Source organism: Suillus fuscotomentosus (genome assembly GCF_016647785.1).
Source record: "Suillus fuscotomentosus strain FC203 chromosome Unknown F5891scaffold_73, whole genome shotgun sequence".
NCBI lineage: Eukaryota > Fungi > Basidiomycota > Agaricomycetes > Boletales > Suillaceae > Suillus > Suillus fuscotomentosus.
The window spans coordinates 4737-21357 of record NW_024539585.1 but is presented as its reverse complement, the minus strand read 5'-3'; the positions used below and the strand labels follow the sequence as shown (position 1 = coordinate 21357).

The following is a 16621-nucleotide window of genomic DNA, read 5'->3' as shown; positions in this document are numbered from 1 at the left end:
TTCTGTAACGCTCGCAGTACCATTGTTTGAACTCTCACCTCGGCAAAGCGACGGGTGGAATGGCGTGGCTTCTGATATCCAGCCTCCTCTGGATTCTTGTGCACCATGGATATTCCATGCCCGAGCCCTCCACCACCACCAGTATCGCTATTATCTCGCATCCTGTGGCGCCAGTACAATCTTTCGATAGTATCACTTTAGTTCCCGCAACACCTGGACAAATCAAGCGATACGATAGGATTGAATTGTACGCACATCATACTTGCCGAGTATTTTGCCTTTCTAATCCATAACTACAGTCAAGGTGATTATGCATTGTACGAAGTTCCGAAAGGTCTTTTAGACTGTTCAGAGTAAGTACGTTGGCGAGAGAGTGAACAATAAGATTGAAAGGGACTGGTAGGGAGCTCGCTCTGGTGTCTGGATGGGAACCACTTACACACCCGGAAGGCGCTTTGTTTTTCTATCACTCGTATAAAGTATGTTTACGATCATTTCTGTGTAACTTCGACTCATTTCCCACCAGAGAGTTTTTACTGATGCTGATATTCGGGCCCCTGGAATGGTGGACAACATAGGTAAGGCTGTTGACAAGGCGTACAAAGAAGTAGAAAATGCAGGCATCGACCTCGATCCATCCGTCGAGCTAGTATTGGAGTTCATGAATGGGGATCATGAAGAATGGGGCTATTACTTTGCCGATCACGACAGACGCATCATTTTCTGGTTCGAGGCCCATAAATCTAGTGATCTCATTGGTGGCGTCCGAGGCGTAAAGTGCGCTGATCATATCAGTGAGTTCTTTATGGGAAGTATCCCCCTTCGAGCTTCTTTCATTGCACCACTCCTAGGATATGCATTAGAATCACAGTACTGGTTCGTACGGCCTCAGGAGTATACCTATTCCTCACTTTGACCGAAGTTGATGCGCTGAAACTTGTGTGACAGCCTATCTTGACCTCGTGTGGTTATCCATGATGACTTTGACAGGCTACACGTCGAACTATATCCAAACAAACGCTTCCTTCCAAAAGATGTTGTCGTGAGACTCAGAGAAATTGTTATGTATACCCAGGCAGGTGGGTAAAGATTCATAAATGTTTCACGTTATACTGGAAAGTTCGTAACAGACAATATCACTTCTGACACGTCCTTAGCGCCTTTTTCTTCGGAAGAGGTTGCAAGTATGCTTAGCCTGATGGATCCTCTCATGGGTAAATCATTAACTGATATAGATGGTCGTTGTTGATTAGTTATTAGGCAGTGCTGGCATTGAGCATGAGCATCCACATGAGCATTCTGTGTGGATTGTCGGTAAGCCTGAGCATAGAAGGCCAGTTGTTTACCTGATTTTGTGTACTTTCAGCTCGATTTATGGAAGAATTCTGTGAGTTCCGGTCGATTGGAAGTGCATCACGCTTCCTAATTACTTTCATAGGCAACGTCAAATTTGTGAATTTCTGTGGACAACCGGGCGCTCGGCTTAACGCAGACCAGTCCCTGTACGGAGATACCAATACCCGCTCGAACAATATCCTTCTTCGCGTCATGAATTGCATACTGTTTGGATCCCCTAATGCTTACAACAAGGTCCTTCGAAAGATATGGGTCGATTCCACCATCGTTCAACCGCGGTGGAAGAATTTTATCAATAGACTCAACAATGAATGGAATGGATACACAATATTCGTGAGTTGTATTTCTGCTCCATATTGGCAATGCAATCGATGTCCATCTCAGTCTACTGTGATGCTTGCTGTCGATATTAGCTTTCTCGCGGTACCATCTGTCGGAACTCAAAAGGCCGCGATTCTTGTTTCCTATATGTCTACCCTCTGTGCTATGGGGTCGTTAGTGGTTTCACTAGTCTTAGCCGGACAAGTCAATGACAGCCGGCGGGACTCCGCTAAAAGCTGTGGTAAGTTCTCTTTTTAATTGTTTAGTCTGCATTCTTTACAGTTTAGGCCTCGTTTATGGAAGCGATATCGGTTTCTGTGCTCGGCCTCGAAGGCCTTGCCCTCATGCTATGTCTACCATTTGCTCTTCTAATTTGGGGGTGCGTGTCCAGTTAAAGACCATGGGACGGTAGTGGCTCATTATTTAACAGAATGGCATTCTTTGCTGCGGCATTGTCCATCGTGATTTTCACTTCTAGCGTCGTCACCATCTCGATCGTATCTCCCATTTGGGTCGCTATTTTAATTCTGGCGACATGGCCGGTACTGGCTTCCAACGATGTGCACATTTCTGACCTGTTCTCTTGGATCACAAAACAGATCAAGTCACATCGCATACCATCGTGGAGCGCCACCAGGGCTCGCGTTGAATCTGACGTATAGTTTGTTGGACAACAAGACAGGTTCACACTAGATGGTAGTGCCCGACATTGACTGGCCTCGTATATATACAATATGCTGTACCTGGGTGGGGTAGAATACCCGTCTTTGGGGACGAGACCTGCATTGCAGATTTTAGGGGCAAAGATATGAGAAGCAAGCGGCATGATGCAATGACCGGGAAATTCGGACCTTCTATAGATGGCACGCGAACCTATGAACTAGCACAGGTGGGGAGGGGGAATATTCAGATCAGGATGACTCAATACAATATAGCATGTTAACAGCAAGTGAACAGCAGAGTACGGGTATATGAGACTGAGTTTAATCACTGACTGCAGCCAGATAGCTCTGTGCAAGGAATGTGTCAGCGAGGATATTCAAAGGGTCGGTGTAGAAGAATAAACTGCCGAAGAGACTGTGATAGGTGGACGGCGCCAGGTGCTTTAGCAGTCGGCAAGATACTCACCTCTCTATCTTCCAAAAAATCCCAATACGCTAAGGCAACAGCGATCCAAAAGCTCGTATCAATTCCCAATATACGCTCCTCTGCTCTGTTTATCTCGAGAAGACCCGTCACAGACGCCAAGGTGAGTAACGGTGTGCGATCGTGGAAGGTCAACAATGGCGTCGGGGTCATCGGAATAATTTGGGATATCCGATGTCCTGAACCAGGCGGTTGGGGACTAGGCCGGTTGAGTGGCGTGATCGTAAATGAGGCAGAGTGCGAAGGCCTGTTGTTTTTGAACATTGACAGCGCACGTATAGGAATGATGTCTGCTCGTCTGGTTGCGGCCCCGGGATGTGTGGTGTAGAATGCGGTGCCAACAAGAATTGTGTTGCTTCAGGACAAGAGGCGCGTTTCTGTACTGAAATGGGAGACGGGGATATTTCCTCCAACCGCGCGCTGATGCTTTGTGGTGTAGGCGGGGTGATCATGATGGAGGCCGGGGGCGGTGTTGGAGGATAAGAGTGCACTGTCGATGTGCTATCTATGGACATCTTCGAGGTACTAGGTGAGTGTATCACAGTAGAGGGGGTGTTGGTAAGACATGATAAGGACAGTGCGGCGTCTATATAATTAGGGGACGTGCGGGGAATAGGAAGAAGGGATATGGAGACGCCTGGGGGAAATGATGGTGCACGAATGCGGATATACCACCCGCGCTTTGGCTTGTGGATTGTCCAGCATATTGTCGATGTTTGATTGTGCTTCGGAGGAAATATGAATTGGTGTGATACATGAAAGATGAAAACGCACCACGACATGCTCAATGATCTCATCGTCCCCTAGGAACCTTTCCTTCATTCAAGTGAGCGGGCGGAGAAAAAAACCGCTATAATGTCGCACCTTGTACCACATGACATTGTCGTGACCCTCCTCAAAGACGTTGATTCGCAAGTCAGAAATGACGTCGGAGCTATAACAAACCAAGGTAAAATGTAGTGGTGGCATATTACCTGGACAACATTTAATTACCTCTGTATCACATATCGAGCCAGGTTGGGACTGTGGGTCTGATTCTGCATGGCTCCGACCTGTAGTTGTGATACAAGGATAGGTGCGTTTAACGCTCAACTTGAGTGCAAGGTCTGAAACGGACTACTGTGGCTGTGCAAATTTCACTCCAAGTTACAACCGTGACGGTGCAGTGCCTTTTAAATTGATTTTGAAGCAGAACTTTAGTCGTGGATGCCACCTGGGCCTGCGTTTGGATGGCTTTGCGTTCTCCACTCAGTTACAGATATTGCTGTTCGTGCAGCACAGATCAGAGCCTCCCAGATTTTTCCTGTCAGACCCGTTGTATCTCCGGAGTTCTCTTTGCGCAAGAGCAAGACAGAGGAGCATCAGTTAACGTCACAGCTTGCAGGTGATGCTCAAGCTGACCACGACTCTCCAAGACCGCGCACAAATCACGCGTTTTCTACCAACCCTCCGATTAACAATACTTGCCTGTCCCATCCCGAGGAACGGCAAGAGAAAGCGACACCATTACCACCTCGATTTGAAAAAGACATCCAGTCTGAGCAGTTTTCGCGCACTACCCATATATCTCTCTCCACTGAGCCTATCTTGAAACCTCAACTACCTAGCGATCCCAGTCTTGCGGTCATCTCTATTCCACTTGAGGTGGAGGGTTCCTTGACAATCGCGTCTTCTTCTGAAGTCACGTTTGACTCTGGTCCTCCTTCCATACCCACGAGATTTGAAAGCCTACGTCGTGAAATAGAAAGTCCTGTGCCCCTAGATTTAGAGGTGTGTCTCTAGTCCTTTCCTCCCTGCCAGTTAACTCGTTACTTATGTCCGCCTCTTGCTCATTTCCATGTGCTGCCACCCTATAGCATCCAGACGAAGCTCTATCTGCACCCATAAACTCCCCTCCTATACAATCACGCAACCTCCAATCATCCAAGGTCCCTTCATCCAGACTTGGTCGCTTATTTCATTATGGCGGTACGTCTTTCTTTACTGTCCTTTAGTGCACCTTTTGCTCACTTGTAGTCACAGGCCTTGCAGCATCACTCTCGTATGGCGCTGCTTCCGAGCTCTTACGTCGCTCTACTACATCCCATGCAAACGACACACAACCAGTCATGTTAACTGAAGCAAACATAACTCGTTTGGTATCCAAGCTCTCTCAGATGCGGGGTGCCGCACTAAAGCTCGGCCAGTTCATGAGCATCCAAGGTGCTCATTCATTGGCCATCTCTTATCATTTTGTCCACTACTAATCTTGGCGCTAGACACCCACCTCCTACCCCCAGAAGTCGATAAAATATTCCGTCGCGTTCAAGACAGCGCTCACTATATGCCGGACTGGCAGATGCAACAAGTGCTGTACACGTCCCTAGGGGAATCATGGGCCGATAATTTTACATCGTTCGATCGTATACCGTTCGCAGCTGCAAGCATCGGCCAGGTGCACCACGCTGTCCTTGCTCAAAGTCAGAGTCCATCTGGCGACGATGGCCAACATGTCGCTGTAAAGATCCAGTTCCCGAATATTGCTAACTCAATTGCGAACGACCTTGGCTATGTTAAGATGATTCTTACCGCTGGAAGCTTGCTTCCACGGGGGTTATTCCTGGATCGTACGATTCAAGTGTGTCTTCTATATTTTCCTCATACTTAGTGCTGAATATTTTTTATTCTCGATCTTGCTTCATTTCCTGCTATCCGGATAATTCACTACATCCTATCTCAACACAAAGGTAATGAAAGACGAGCTTGCTGACGAATGCGACTACTCGCGGGAGGCAAGTTTCCTCGAGCGGTATAGGAGCCCAGATTGTCTTGGTGCAGATGCACGGTTCAGGGTCCCGTGGGTGTGGCCAGGTAGCACAGAGCGTGTTCTTGTAATGGAGCATGTAGAAGGCGTCAGCATTGGAGATGCTATAGTCGGAGGTTTACCACAAGAAGAGCGAAACGAGGTGCGCGCTTCTCCTATCATCCACCATAGATTATGCATTTCTTGAAATTCATGGTAGATTGCATCGCGAATCATCGAGCTCTGCTTGCGGGAGCTCTTCCAGTTCAGACTCATGCAGACGGACCCTAACTTCACAAATTTCCTATGGGACTCAAGGGCACAACAGGTGTGTCTCATGTTGACACTTCATATTTTCTACTTCTTGAGTTGCCTGGACGAATTCGCTGACTATCATTGCAGCTGTCCTTGGTCGATTTTGGTGCAACGCGCGAGTACACGAAAGAATTCATGGACAACTGGCTGCGCCTTCTTCAAGCCGCTGCATCTGAGGACCGTATCGCATGCGCAGAATGGAGTCAGAAACTTGGATATCTCACTGGAGAGGAAAATGAAGTGCTATCTCCCCATCACTGTCCCGCGCATGTATTCACAGAACACGTTCACAGGTCATGCTCAATGCGCACGTCAGCTCCATGGTCCTCCTAGCTACCCCCTTCAAACCCACGACCTCGCAGCCCTTCGCATTTGGATCTGGGACACCGTGGGCGGACATCACAGCTCAAATACGTGATTTCATACCCGTGATGCTTAAGCATAGGTTGACGCCTCCACCAAGGGAAACCTACAGTCTGAATCGGTGAGTCTTGGGATAGATTTCCCTCCGAACAAAAGCCGGGGTTTTATCTTCAATTTTTTGCGTGCTTCTTTGTCCTCTTTTTGCTCATCGTCGGTTCTGTAGGAAATTGAGTGGGGCGTTCCTACTTGCTTCGAGGTTGCGTGCTGTGGTAGACACCAAGAAGCTTTGGGACCAAGTGACTGAACCGTACAAGTTTGCATGAGTCTGTGCTGTCCGATCCAGAATACCCAATGCACAATTTGTATGGAACACCTTAGTGCAGCGATATGCGTCGTCTGACAAAAAGTCGCTGTAATCCTATACAATAAGGAGCCGTCCTCGCAACCTCCGGTCGTTGCACAGAGGAATTGCTTTCATTCCAAAAGCAAGCGCTTATTCTTCGTTTGTCGATGCGAACTTCAATAAACAGAGTGTATCTCTACAGTGACTTTCGAGGTTGTTGATTCGGAGCGGCAACGTTGAACTTCGATGATGCAGGCCCGTAAACAATTGCGCGAAGTGCGCAACTCCTGACGATCAGCACAATTTGACCTGCGCATGTATCGCAAAGCATAAGGCTCTGATTGAAAATAGTTTTCTCGTCCTGGGCGACCTTCTACAAAGAAAACACCACTTCTGTTGTTTGTAATTGCACTGTGAATTTGGTGGAAAGCATGTACAAGCATTGAGCTGATCATGTTCTTTCTCTACTTCAAATGCTGCTTCGTTGTGTCGTAAGTGTAGTTCTTCATTACATACTTCGAAAGATTGTCTTTGTGTAGTATTAAGCCTGAGGCAGTCCATAACCTCCCAGATGCTTGCCACAATGCGTGGCAGGTGTGAGTGGTGCCAATCGACACCAAGACAACTGTTGAACGACACGGATACTTAGCGACTCGGAGCAACGACATCACGAAATCGGCTTGGAGATGTTTTGAATAGATAGTTTTGGCAAAATAAAATCAAATATACACAAATTATATCCAAAGATAAAGTCATAACTTAGCCTCGGCATAATAACAGTGAGGGATAAGAAATTGCAAAACAAATCTAATTCTGTTGAACATATGTATGTCTCGCAAACTATGATATTTGACAGATAAACCATTGAAGGAAGTCGCCATCTTTCCGAAATAATGGTCACCCACCATCTGAGCTTGTCTTTGCGATGCCCGTTTGCAATGTCACCCGGTTGGCAATCAAGGGTTACAATGTCCTGCAATATCTTGACGTATAGTGTGGTCATTGCTCGCAGTTATATTATGTTGGAACATTCTCAAAGTTGTTTAGAGTCGCTATTGAGTGCAGTACGTTGTCCTGGCCTACACACTAGCCAGACCTTTTAAATTCAGTAAGAATTCTAAACATTCCTAGATCTACTAGTAGTACACTCATTCTCTGTCTGTTAAGGCGACTGATACGCATGATTGTGTCCGTGACCTGCTCCGTGTTCATATGTGTAATGAACACTGTCCGTCTCTCGGCACCACATTTCTTCATACACGCCATTGCTCACCGCGCTGATCAAGGCTCGCGCAAGTCACGACATCTAACTCATTTTTCAGGAATGTTTCAACTCGCCGTACGGCTTTGTTCACTTCCCCGCGTATGCCGAGAACATTAGCTACACTGCTGGCAAGGAGTATGATATTCAAGCGAGTGTAAGCGAAAGTGTCAAGATGCTATCTTCTGCTGCGAAGGAGGCGGGAATCTGGCTCATCGGAGGTCATACCTCACTCAAATGTGTGGCAAAGGGATAGAAAATTTATATTTTGTCTAACAGGTTCGATACCCGAGAGAGATGTGGAGACAAACGACATCTACAACACCTGCACTGTGTATTCTCCGACAGGTGTCAAGTTCCCTGAAACTCTTTCCAATCAACACTGATGTACGTGGATGGAGGTGCACTTGTTGCATCACATCGCAAGGTTCACCTATTTGACATCAATATCTGGGAAGATAAAATTCAAGGTATACCCTTTACTAGTTCTCGCTTTAGCGTCTTTTCTGGATCTCATCGTACCTACAGGAGAGCGAAACGTTGACAGGAGGAACAACGGCGAACTATTTTGACACTGGTGCGAACCTCATTCAACGTGCTTGCACCACACTCGATGAAACTCTCCTAAGAATTTGCACGTATTGGGCTCGGTTTGTGCTACGACGTCAGGTTCCCGGAACTGGCGATGATTGCGGCACGGCGAGGTTCGTGGTTACCTGATTTATACGAAAAACGAAAAACGCACAAACTCTTAAGGTTGTCACGCCATGGTTTATCCTGGGGCATTTAACCTCACCACTGGACCTTTGCATTGGGAACTGCTTCAACGAGCTCGGTAGCTAGATCCTGAACCATTCCACGAGGTAAGAGCTGGAATACCAGTCACAAAACAGCGTCGCTTTGATGTCTATCCCGACGTGAGCGCTTGATAAGGTATGGACAGCATAGGGCAACAAATGCTGGCGACGTAGCTATGTATTACTGGCACGCGAGACGCACGCGGGTGGACGCCGCGCTCCAAGTCATCATAAGATTATATATTGTGGGTATGCTGCGCACTTCAGTGTATTAATTATCAATTCTAAGAAAGTATTTAAGAAATAACGGGTCCAGGTGTACCCGTAGGGTCATTGTATGTTCAAAGTGCCTTCAAATGTTTGAGGTGTGTCCGGGTGGACGGTTCGATTTGCCGATTTGTCACACCGTGTCACACCGCCCTTTTTAGGGCGATGGACCCGCACAAGCACACGCACATCTCATCAATCACTATCTGCAGGAATGGGCCCTCGACTTCCTGTGAGTGAAAAGAGTTCTCATTAATCGTTCACTCACTCGGTTCCCAGAAAATAAATTGGTACATTAAGCTTGCGGTGGAGGTGGTAGTGAGTGGATTCTCACTGGCCGTGGCGCGAAGTGAAGGGCACCAAAAGTAAGTAGGTAATCTACTAGTGCTACAGGTTCTTACCTCCATAGTGCCGATCCACTCGGCAAGCCAGATCGCACGAGCCAGAATCGCGAGGCATTGTTGAAGGATCGAGAAGCAGTATTAAAGGATCGCGAGGGACTGTTGAAGAATCGCGAGGGGCTGTTGAAGGATAGATTGCGAGTCTTGAAGGATCGAGAAGGAGTCTTGAAGAATCGAGAGCAGGCCTTGAAGAATCGAGAGCGGATTTGAAGGAATCGAGAGGGAGCTTGCTATCTGAAAGTGCGCATTTGTTGCGTTAGGCGCATGTATATAATCGTAAGGGCACCGAGGGCCCATGCTTCGATCGAGCGGAATTCATACTTATGCGTAATACGAGCATGATTAAACAACTGAGACACATTCGCCTTAGGCGTTAGCGCGAGGGCGAGCTCGTGTGGCCTCTGCATGCTAAAGATACAATTAAGAACTTGTTAATGCACTCATGGACCAAATTGTGCAAACTTACAGCATCGCGAAAATCCCCCCCGGCTGAGTGACATGTGCCTCATCAATGAGAAAGCACGCGATTTGCTCGTCTTCATACAGTTGGGCTAGAATATCTTGCATGGCATTGCTCTCGCGTAGCTTTTCGGGAGTGATATAGCAAATGTCGGGTTTTTGCTGGTTTCGAAGGCGATGTATGACGTCCCGCGAGTCGTCTGCGGTCCTTAGGGAAGACGTGCAGTCAACATTAACGTGCTTCTTTTCTTCATACAGTGAGGCTAGAATATCTTGCATGGCATTGCTCTCGCGTAGCTTTTCGGGAGTGATATAGCAAATGTCGGGTTTTTGCTAGCTTCGAAGGCGACGCATGACGTCCCGCGAGTCGTCTACGGTCCTCAGGGAAGACGTGCAGTCAACATGAACGTGCTTCTTTTCTTCATACAGTTAGGCTAGAATATCTTGCATGGCATTGCTCTCGCGTAGCTTTTCGGGAGTGATATAGCAAATGTCGGGTTTTTGCTGGCTTCGAAGGTGACGCATGATGTCCCAAGAGTCGTCTACAGTCCTTAGAAAAGACATGCAGTCAACATTAACGTGCTTCTCTCGCAAAGATGCCACTTGATCGGCGATGAGTGGTTGAGCAGTCACCACTAACGCCTTCCTGTAGCTCATGGGGTTAGACAGGGTGGGGGTAGAGTAGAGTAGAGGACTTGAAGTATACGAACCGTTGCTTTCCAAGACTCGTCCCAAGAGTCGTCTACGGTCCTTAGGGAAGACATGCAGTCAACATTAACGTGCTTCTCTCGCAAAGATGCCACTTGATCGGTGATGAGTGGTTGAACAGTCACCACTAACGCCTTCCTGTAGCTCATGGGGTTAGACAGGGCGGGGGTAGAGTAGAGTAGAGTATAGTAGAGGACTTGAAGTATACGAACCGTTGCTTTCCAAGACTCGTCCCAAGAGTCGTCTACGGTCCTTAGGGAAGACATGCAGTCAACATTAACGTGCTTCTCTCGCAAAGATGCCACTTGATCAGCGATGAGTGGTTGAGCAGTCACCACTAACGCCTTCCTGTAGCTCATGGGGTTAGACAGGGTGGGGGTAGAGTAGAGTAGAGGACTTGAAGTATATGAACCGTTGCTTTCCAAGACTGGCACCAAGTGCAGCATTAAACTTGCATGGGCAAGCGATGTTGCGCAAATAATTATTGGTTCCGGCCCAGTCCACGCGGAAGGATTGAGAGTCTCACTCGGGTCGTTCTGGATAGTGTGATACATACGATCGGTGATGTCAGCTGCAGAGGTCTGATTGCATGTGAAGAATAAATGCTGAGCTGACAGCTGAGAAAAGACCAGACTAATGAACATCAGACGTGGTCGAAGTCAAAGGTGAATTCGATAGTTCCTTACGAATAGGAGACAAACATCCATGTCTTTATCGAGGCGACCGTCGTCATAGCAGTCTGCAATTTCGATGGATCTAGTCCAAAATGCAGAAGGCGTATATTCTTGCTGTCATCTTTGAGCTTCCATGCGCCAATTCGACGCAAGTCCTCGACGGAGCCTGTACCAATGGAGGATTCAGACAAGAAACAGTGCCTGAGAAGTCCTCCAGATCAGTTCCTAGATCGTTCGATATGGAAGCTTGCCTGGCCCACACGAATGTGGAAATGATAACATATATCCTAGGAGGCACAATAAGGAACAGTATTGCTGGGTTGTGCCTAAGCGTTGCACTAAAAGTGGGGGAGTAAAAATTGAAGGACCATGCTAAACCGATAGCAATGCGAACTACGGCACCTTCTGGTCGGTAATAGCGGGGCAAAAGCCGTGAACGCGGCCACCGCTCAGTCTCTTCAGGTCCCCATCCCCTTCCAGGCGCTTCAACGCAGGCTGGCGCTCGGCACAATTAGTTAATCGTGGAAGAAAGGTAGCAATTATTGCAACGGAGACAATCAGACTTCTTCGGTAAAGAGAAGCCGTTTTAAAAATGGAATTCGACGAAGTCCCTTGACAAATCAGCTTGATGAAATTACCTCCATGTGGCTTGTCCACGAACGCCATTTATGTAGGTCAACAACGAAGCGGCCCTCAGAGTATGTCGCCCACGGTATGATGTGACTGCTTCGGCTGCACACAAATGAGACCATCACATTCAGATAAGTGCTGGGTTCAACGATATAAGAACGCACCCGAAGTCGGAAAGCAATTGAGGATGTCTTGGCGCGAGTTATGCTAATTATCAGCTGGTAGATGGTTTCCGTGAGGCTTTGTCCGGTCTCCACATGTTCATCAAGGTCCGAGCCATTTGGCTCATATGAGTATGCGCCTCCTATACCAACCCCATAGTGAAAATGCATGAAGCAATCACGATCAACAAAGTTAGCACAGATCTAGAAATCGTCTATCTGACTCATGTCAATTATGTTTATCTCCTGCAAGAGGGGAAATCCCAGACATTGGCACCCGCCCAAGGCTTTCGCCTTAAAGTGACGAAACAGTTTGCCAAGTTCGGTGGTTTGACCTCTCGCTTTGCATCCCCCTTAGCACTCGCACCTGGTTTCGACTTAATCGTGTCCCATGGTGTGTTCTGCGATGACTGCCCATGTCCTACTATGAGCTAATGAAGACTTTTTACAGCTTCCAGTTGGACACCAAAGGTGAAGAATGCAATTGGGAGGCCTTGCAAAGATGTCTACAACGTTCCTTCGTCAGTTTATTGAATAGGCAATGATACATGGTCTTCACATACAGGGTGAGTATGCCATTCTATTTCTGCAGACTCAAATGGCTCCACTAGACAGAATCTTCGAACGCTAGGCTGCATTGTGCCATAGGCGCCAAGGAGGTAATACTGGTAACACAGTTCCTTCCATCCCTACACAGTCAGAATATAGTCACTGACTGCTATCTGCGCTTGTTATTTCCATTCGACCAAATGTGAACGTGATGTTGGCTCTAGATCTTATCCTCACCATCAAAATTTTAACCAACAAAGGGAGATGCGGTGCGAACCTGTTGGCCTACGCATATAATCAGCCTATCTGGAAAGCAGGCAATCTCTAACATCTTGCAGAGCTCTGAGCACATTGAAGTCATAAAGATTGAGAAACTACACACATTCGACCACAGATCGCCTGGAACGAACTTCATTTTGCAGGGACAACACGGTCCACCTGCCAGACTCGCCTGATGGGTGGCGATAACCAGCATGAGAAAAACAGGTACAAATACAAGAGAGAAAAAAAATTCGCTTAATAATAGACTACACGCGTAGGTAACTTGAACTCACCTTGTTCCGTTAGGAGAATAGGCAACTCAGTCCATACTTCTCCCTGATGATCATCGATATCAAACACAAGTTCCCATGTCTCTACATCCCAGATCTTTAGTGTGCCATCCTCTGATGCCAATGCGAGCCTTTTCTCGTCAGGTGAGAACTGTATCCAACTGACCCAGGATGTATGATGCGACAGACATCTGATGATCTCCTTCGTATCTGCGTGCCACTAATTATATGGCTTTTGGGACAGCAGGAACTCATTAGCGTAAAATGCAATGACTTTGTAATAGATAAAAGACATATTTGATGACTAAAGAATATTGATGTAATACACTGCAGGACTGTGCGAACAAAACACCATTCAAAACAGGCGGGAATTTTGGCTATCAATGAGCTGCCGACTACAAGCGCCTGTCAACATAATCGTGCTGCTAGAATGCAGGAAGGATGAACGGAAGTGTTACATGAAAGATTAAGGCGACAATCCAACAGGAATTTAAGAAAAAGACAGGGACTCCGTCTCATGAAGTTTGCATCACCGGTCTGAAGTCGTTTATGGAGCAGAATACGTCTACGAGTGACCTATAGGACTGAAAGCCTGCATTGTTTGGTAGGCTGCCAGCCTCGAATGGTTCGGTGGTATCAATGGGCCTGACGTCGTGCAGGGTTCTTGCAACCTTGGTCTTCCCGATCATTCTTGGCGCTTTCGTTTTTGGCTCGAAGTTGAGCACATTTTGATACCTGAATTTAGATCATGATGAGCAATACTAAGCAACATGTAAAGGACTGACTGTATGAAAGGCAGCCGCGTCACGGTCTGCGTAAACTCGGGAAACAAATACGGCTTTTCATACATGGGACAAAGCGCGGCCGTGATGACATCGGACATAACTTTGTGGTCCAGGTAGACAGCGAGTTCCTTTTTACGATCTTTACCCACGAGCCTCTTCAAAACAAGTAACATTGTCTGGTAGATCTGTGGTTTTGTTATATCACTCAAGAACGTACAAATGAGGAAAAGACTTACTAATGTCACCAAGTTGCATACGGTATCCTCCGCCAAACACTTAGTCGATGTGCAGATATCTTCGGGGAAAAAGTCCGCTACCCTCCCACTTCTTTTCCCGTCAGCCAACCCTTCCATTGGCATCAACAAGGATGTCCAGAGGAGCTCTGCAAAGAGCTGTTCGCCCACTAGTTCCGAAATGGCGGCCTGTACCTGAATGACGAAAGATATGTAAGAAGGTTCAAAGATCTCGTTTGTTACTTACATCGTGGCAATGTTCCGAATTCAAGAGCTTGAGAAAATGCGTGATTGCTTCTGCTCTACCAGACTCAGTGTCTTCACAAAAATTTGTGAAGAACGTCATGGCGCCCTTGATGACTTTTCTGTACTCAGATCTTGTGTGCTCGAACCACGCAAGCAACTACTCGAATGTATCAGGAGGAGGTGAAGGTAAGAAAGGAGGAAAGCGCACGTGTGTGCGGAGTATCTGCCATCCAATAGTGATGTCTTTTCCACCCTCATTGATGATTACTGAATCGAACTGTAAGATAAGGTCTCAAAGTATCAAACGATAGAGCACTCACTTGGCTGATCCCTGATCTCGTCGTAAGTTTTGCCTTCGAGTCGTAGGGCAGTTAGAAAATTACTGGTGATTGCACGCCGGTGATCCACCGCAGAGAGTTTGAATGGATTACCATAAAGTCCGACCCATAGACTACCGTCGAGAAGGGCCTTCGTGAGTGTCAAAACTCGGAACCAGCACGGCGACTTCCCCAACAAACGCGAAATTTGTGTCCTTTGCGATCCTGAATGTTCTCCCCAGAGATTGGTCGAATCTCTCCATTGTAACTCCGGATGGAGTCGTACATGATCGCCGGTGGGGGTTGGATTACCAGGGACAGCCTCGTACAGGCCCTCCGAAGCCTCGAATACCGTGATACTGTCAGAGAACACCGTTGACGACGTGGGCCAGAGAGTGCTGTAGCCGAAGGTGAACGCATGTGCAGCAGACGTGCTAGGGGAATTGGGAGTAGACAGTAAGAGAGAATCAAATGGGTTGATTACGTCGTTGAAAGGGGCAGAATGCGGGGGCTGGGACACCGAGTGAGTGTCACCGGTGACGGTGGGGCCAGCGGAGAGCGGCAACTCAAGCATCGAGGATGGTTCATCGGTGATGACGGATAGTTGCTGCCCGTATGAAAATGCATTGTCCTCGAGGACGGGAGGGGGAAATCCATGTGGAAATTGCGCCGGAGTGAAAGGAATAGACGCTTCAGATAGCTGGGATAACTGCCGAAGCAAGATAAGTCCATGGCAAGCTAGACTTTAATCAGAACAATACTTATGAACCACATAGGGCCGGGTTTATCCAAGATATTAGACCTACAGAAAGACGTCTTAACCAAAAAGGTAGAGTCGCCAACCTAAGTCTACTATTTCAAAACGAAATTTCCAGCACGAAAAAGACAAATTCCTGACCAGCTCTGCAAACAAGGGGTAATCATGGATGATGCCAACGTTGTCGGGGATACACAGCACTCCAAGGACGTTCAGTTTTCGAAGCCAAGGCCTTTCGACCTCGGATAGCCCATCACACTGCAAACCAACAATGAGAGGAAATATTTCGAAGGGGGAGTCTTACATATAGCGGTGATACTTCGCCATGGGCGGCCATGTATCCAATAAAATGAAATTGACGGTTTTTGAACGCTGAGAAAGGGTGCTGAAACACGATTAGATCCCGTTGATGTCTGATGGTAAATGCACACCTCCTCGTGCTAGAGGAAAGGTATCAGCAAGAGTCGACTCTAAGTAGCCTACTTACAGCAAGTTGTACCATCATGTAGACTTCGTCGGATTCGTGTACATATAAGTATGTTTGATGCATTTGAATGTCTGTGATAGAGTTAAGATGGTCCTACCTAGATAAGAGGGATTCACCTCACCGTCTGGGATTGACTAGAAAGAAAATTGCAGCGCAATAAATATCACGGGCAGCTATTCATTAGTCAAGTGCTGGTTCGTAAATTAACGAGGGTCACTTGGGCTCAGTACTACTTAGCGATGAACCAGCGCTTGACGAGGCTAAAAGTTAGAGGTGCTCGGGGGCCAGTGATGGCTAAGAGATATTGATGGCCAGGGATTACAGATCGCACGATGGCCAGGATATGTAGCGGTGATGGCCAGGATCTATGGCCATGATGGCTAGTATTTGACGACACTGGGACTGACAACGAGATGACTAGGAAATAGTTTGGGTTTGCGCCCATCTAAACTGATGTAATAGAAGTTCAGTTTTCATAATCAAACGCGTGGTGGAAATACATCTCCTCTAGTGCCTCTATGAGCGTCTCGGTGCTTCCATTACGTCGCTGCTCGAAGAGGATAGATTCTTCGACACCAACGTGATCTTCGCCCTCTTCGTTTTCATCGTCGGCTGCATGTTGCAAATGGGTGGTTTCCGTGAGGCTTTGTTCGGTTCCTATGTATTCAATATCTTCGGTTTGAGCTGCAGGGTATAGTGCCGAGCCGAGATT

At 47.3% G+C, this 16621-nt stretch overlaps 7 protein-coding genes across 7 annotated transcripts; 3 read left to right on the top strand and 4 right to left on the bottom strand.

The window, feature by feature from the left end:
* Nucleotides 1-419: 419 nt before the first annotated feature.
* F5891DRAFT_960837 (uncharacterized protein) lies at nt 420-2339 on the top strand (the record flags this gene model as incomplete). Its single annotated transcript, XM_041375774.1, is given in 11 exon segments — nt 420-479; nt 527-794; nt 852-876; nt 991-1079; nt 1131-1244; nt 1261-1314; nt 1367-1387; nt 1439-1689; nt 1741-1918; nt 1981-2056; nt 2108-2339. Coding segments are annotated over 11 exon segments (1368 nt in total), but the record flags the coding sequence as incomplete, so codon positions are not given.
* Nucleotides 2340-2660: 321 nt separating this feature from the next.
* On the bottom strand, nt 2661-3866 carry F5891DRAFT_1194715 (uncharacterized protein; the record flags this gene model as incomplete). The annotated part of the gene is made up of 6 exons (XM_041367994.1): nt 2661-2687; nt 2806-3178; nt 3238-3548; nt 3598-3639; nt 3688-3757; nt 3817-3866. The coding sequence occupies 6 exons, from the start codon at nt 3864-3866 to the stop codon at nt 2661-2663; spliced, it is 873 nt and encodes a 290-aa protein (XP_041220481.1).
* A 1065-nt stretch (nt 3867-4931) lies between these two features.
* F5891DRAFT_960821 (ABC1 family-domain-containing protein) lies at nt 4932-6606 on the top strand (the record flags this gene model as incomplete). The annotated part of the gene is made up of 7 exons (XM_041375772.1): nt 4932-5025; nt 5082-5440; nt 5550-5768; nt 5826-5933; nt 6008-6160; nt 6214-6404; nt 6507-6606. The coding sequence occupies 7 exons, from the start codon at nt 4932-4934 to the stop codon at nt 6604-6606; spliced, it is 1224 nt and encodes a 407-aa protein (XP_041220480.1).
* A 1400-nt stretch (nt 6607-8006) lies between these two features.
* Nucleotides 8007-8723, top strand: F5891DRAFT_1060398 (uncharacterized protein). The gene is made up of 4 exons (XM_041362867.1): nt 8007-8314; nt 8346-8357; nt 8416-8464; nt 8517-8723. Exons 1-4 carry the CDS (start codon nt 8273-8275, stop codon nt 8675-8677), a joined length of 264 nt encoding a protein of 87 aa, XP_041220479.1. The 5' UTR covers nt 8007-8272; the 3' UTR covers nt 8678-8723.
* Nucleotides 8724-9814: 1091 nt separating this feature from the next.
* On the bottom strand, nt 9815-10090 carry F5891DRAFT_960783 (uncharacterized protein; the record flags this gene model as incomplete). Its single annotated transcript, XM_041375770.1, has 1 exon — nt 9815-10090. One exon carries the CDS (start codon nt 10088-10090, stop codon nt 9815-9817), a length of 276 nt encoding a protein of 91 aa, XP_041220478.1.
* Nucleotides 10091-10240: 150 nt separating this feature from the next.
* F5891DRAFT_1254247 (uncharacterized protein) lies at nt 10241-11859 on the bottom strand (the record flags this gene model as incomplete). The annotated part of the gene is made up of 5 exons (XM_041369951.1): nt 10241-10453; nt 10522-11152; nt 11206-11394; nt 11454-11531; nt 11588-11859. The coding sequence occupies 5 exons, from the start codon at nt 11857-11859 to the stop codon at nt 10241-10243; spliced, it is 1383 nt and encodes a 460-aa protein (XP_041220477.1).
* Nucleotides 11860-13599: 1740 nt separating this feature from the next.
* On the bottom strand, nt 13600-15972 carry F5891DRAFT_984619 (uncharacterized protein; the record flags this gene model as incomplete). Its single annotated transcript, XM_041377480.1, has 10 exons — nt 13600-13819; nt 13870-14054; nt 14106-14297; nt 14350-14505; nt 14557-14615; nt 14669-15374; nt 15564-15680; nt 15727-15807; nt 15854-15862; nt 15910-15972. The coding sequence occupies 10 exons, from the start codon at nt 15970-15972 to the stop codon at nt 13600-13602; spliced, it is 1788 nt and encodes a 595-aa protein (XP_041220476.1).
* Nucleotides 15973-16621: the final 649 nt, after the last annotated feature.

What these genes read in the sequence shown, in the direction of transcription:
- F5891DRAFT_1060398 (XM_041362867.1), top strand. Translation starts at nt 8,273, where the DNA reads ATGTACGTGGATGGAGGTGCACTTGTTGCATCACATCGCAAG. An exon ending in GGCGAACTATTTTGACACTG is followed by an intron (nt 8,465 to 8,516) that starts GTGCGAACCTCA and finishes AACTCTCCTAAG; the next exon opens with AATTTGCACGTATTGGGCTC.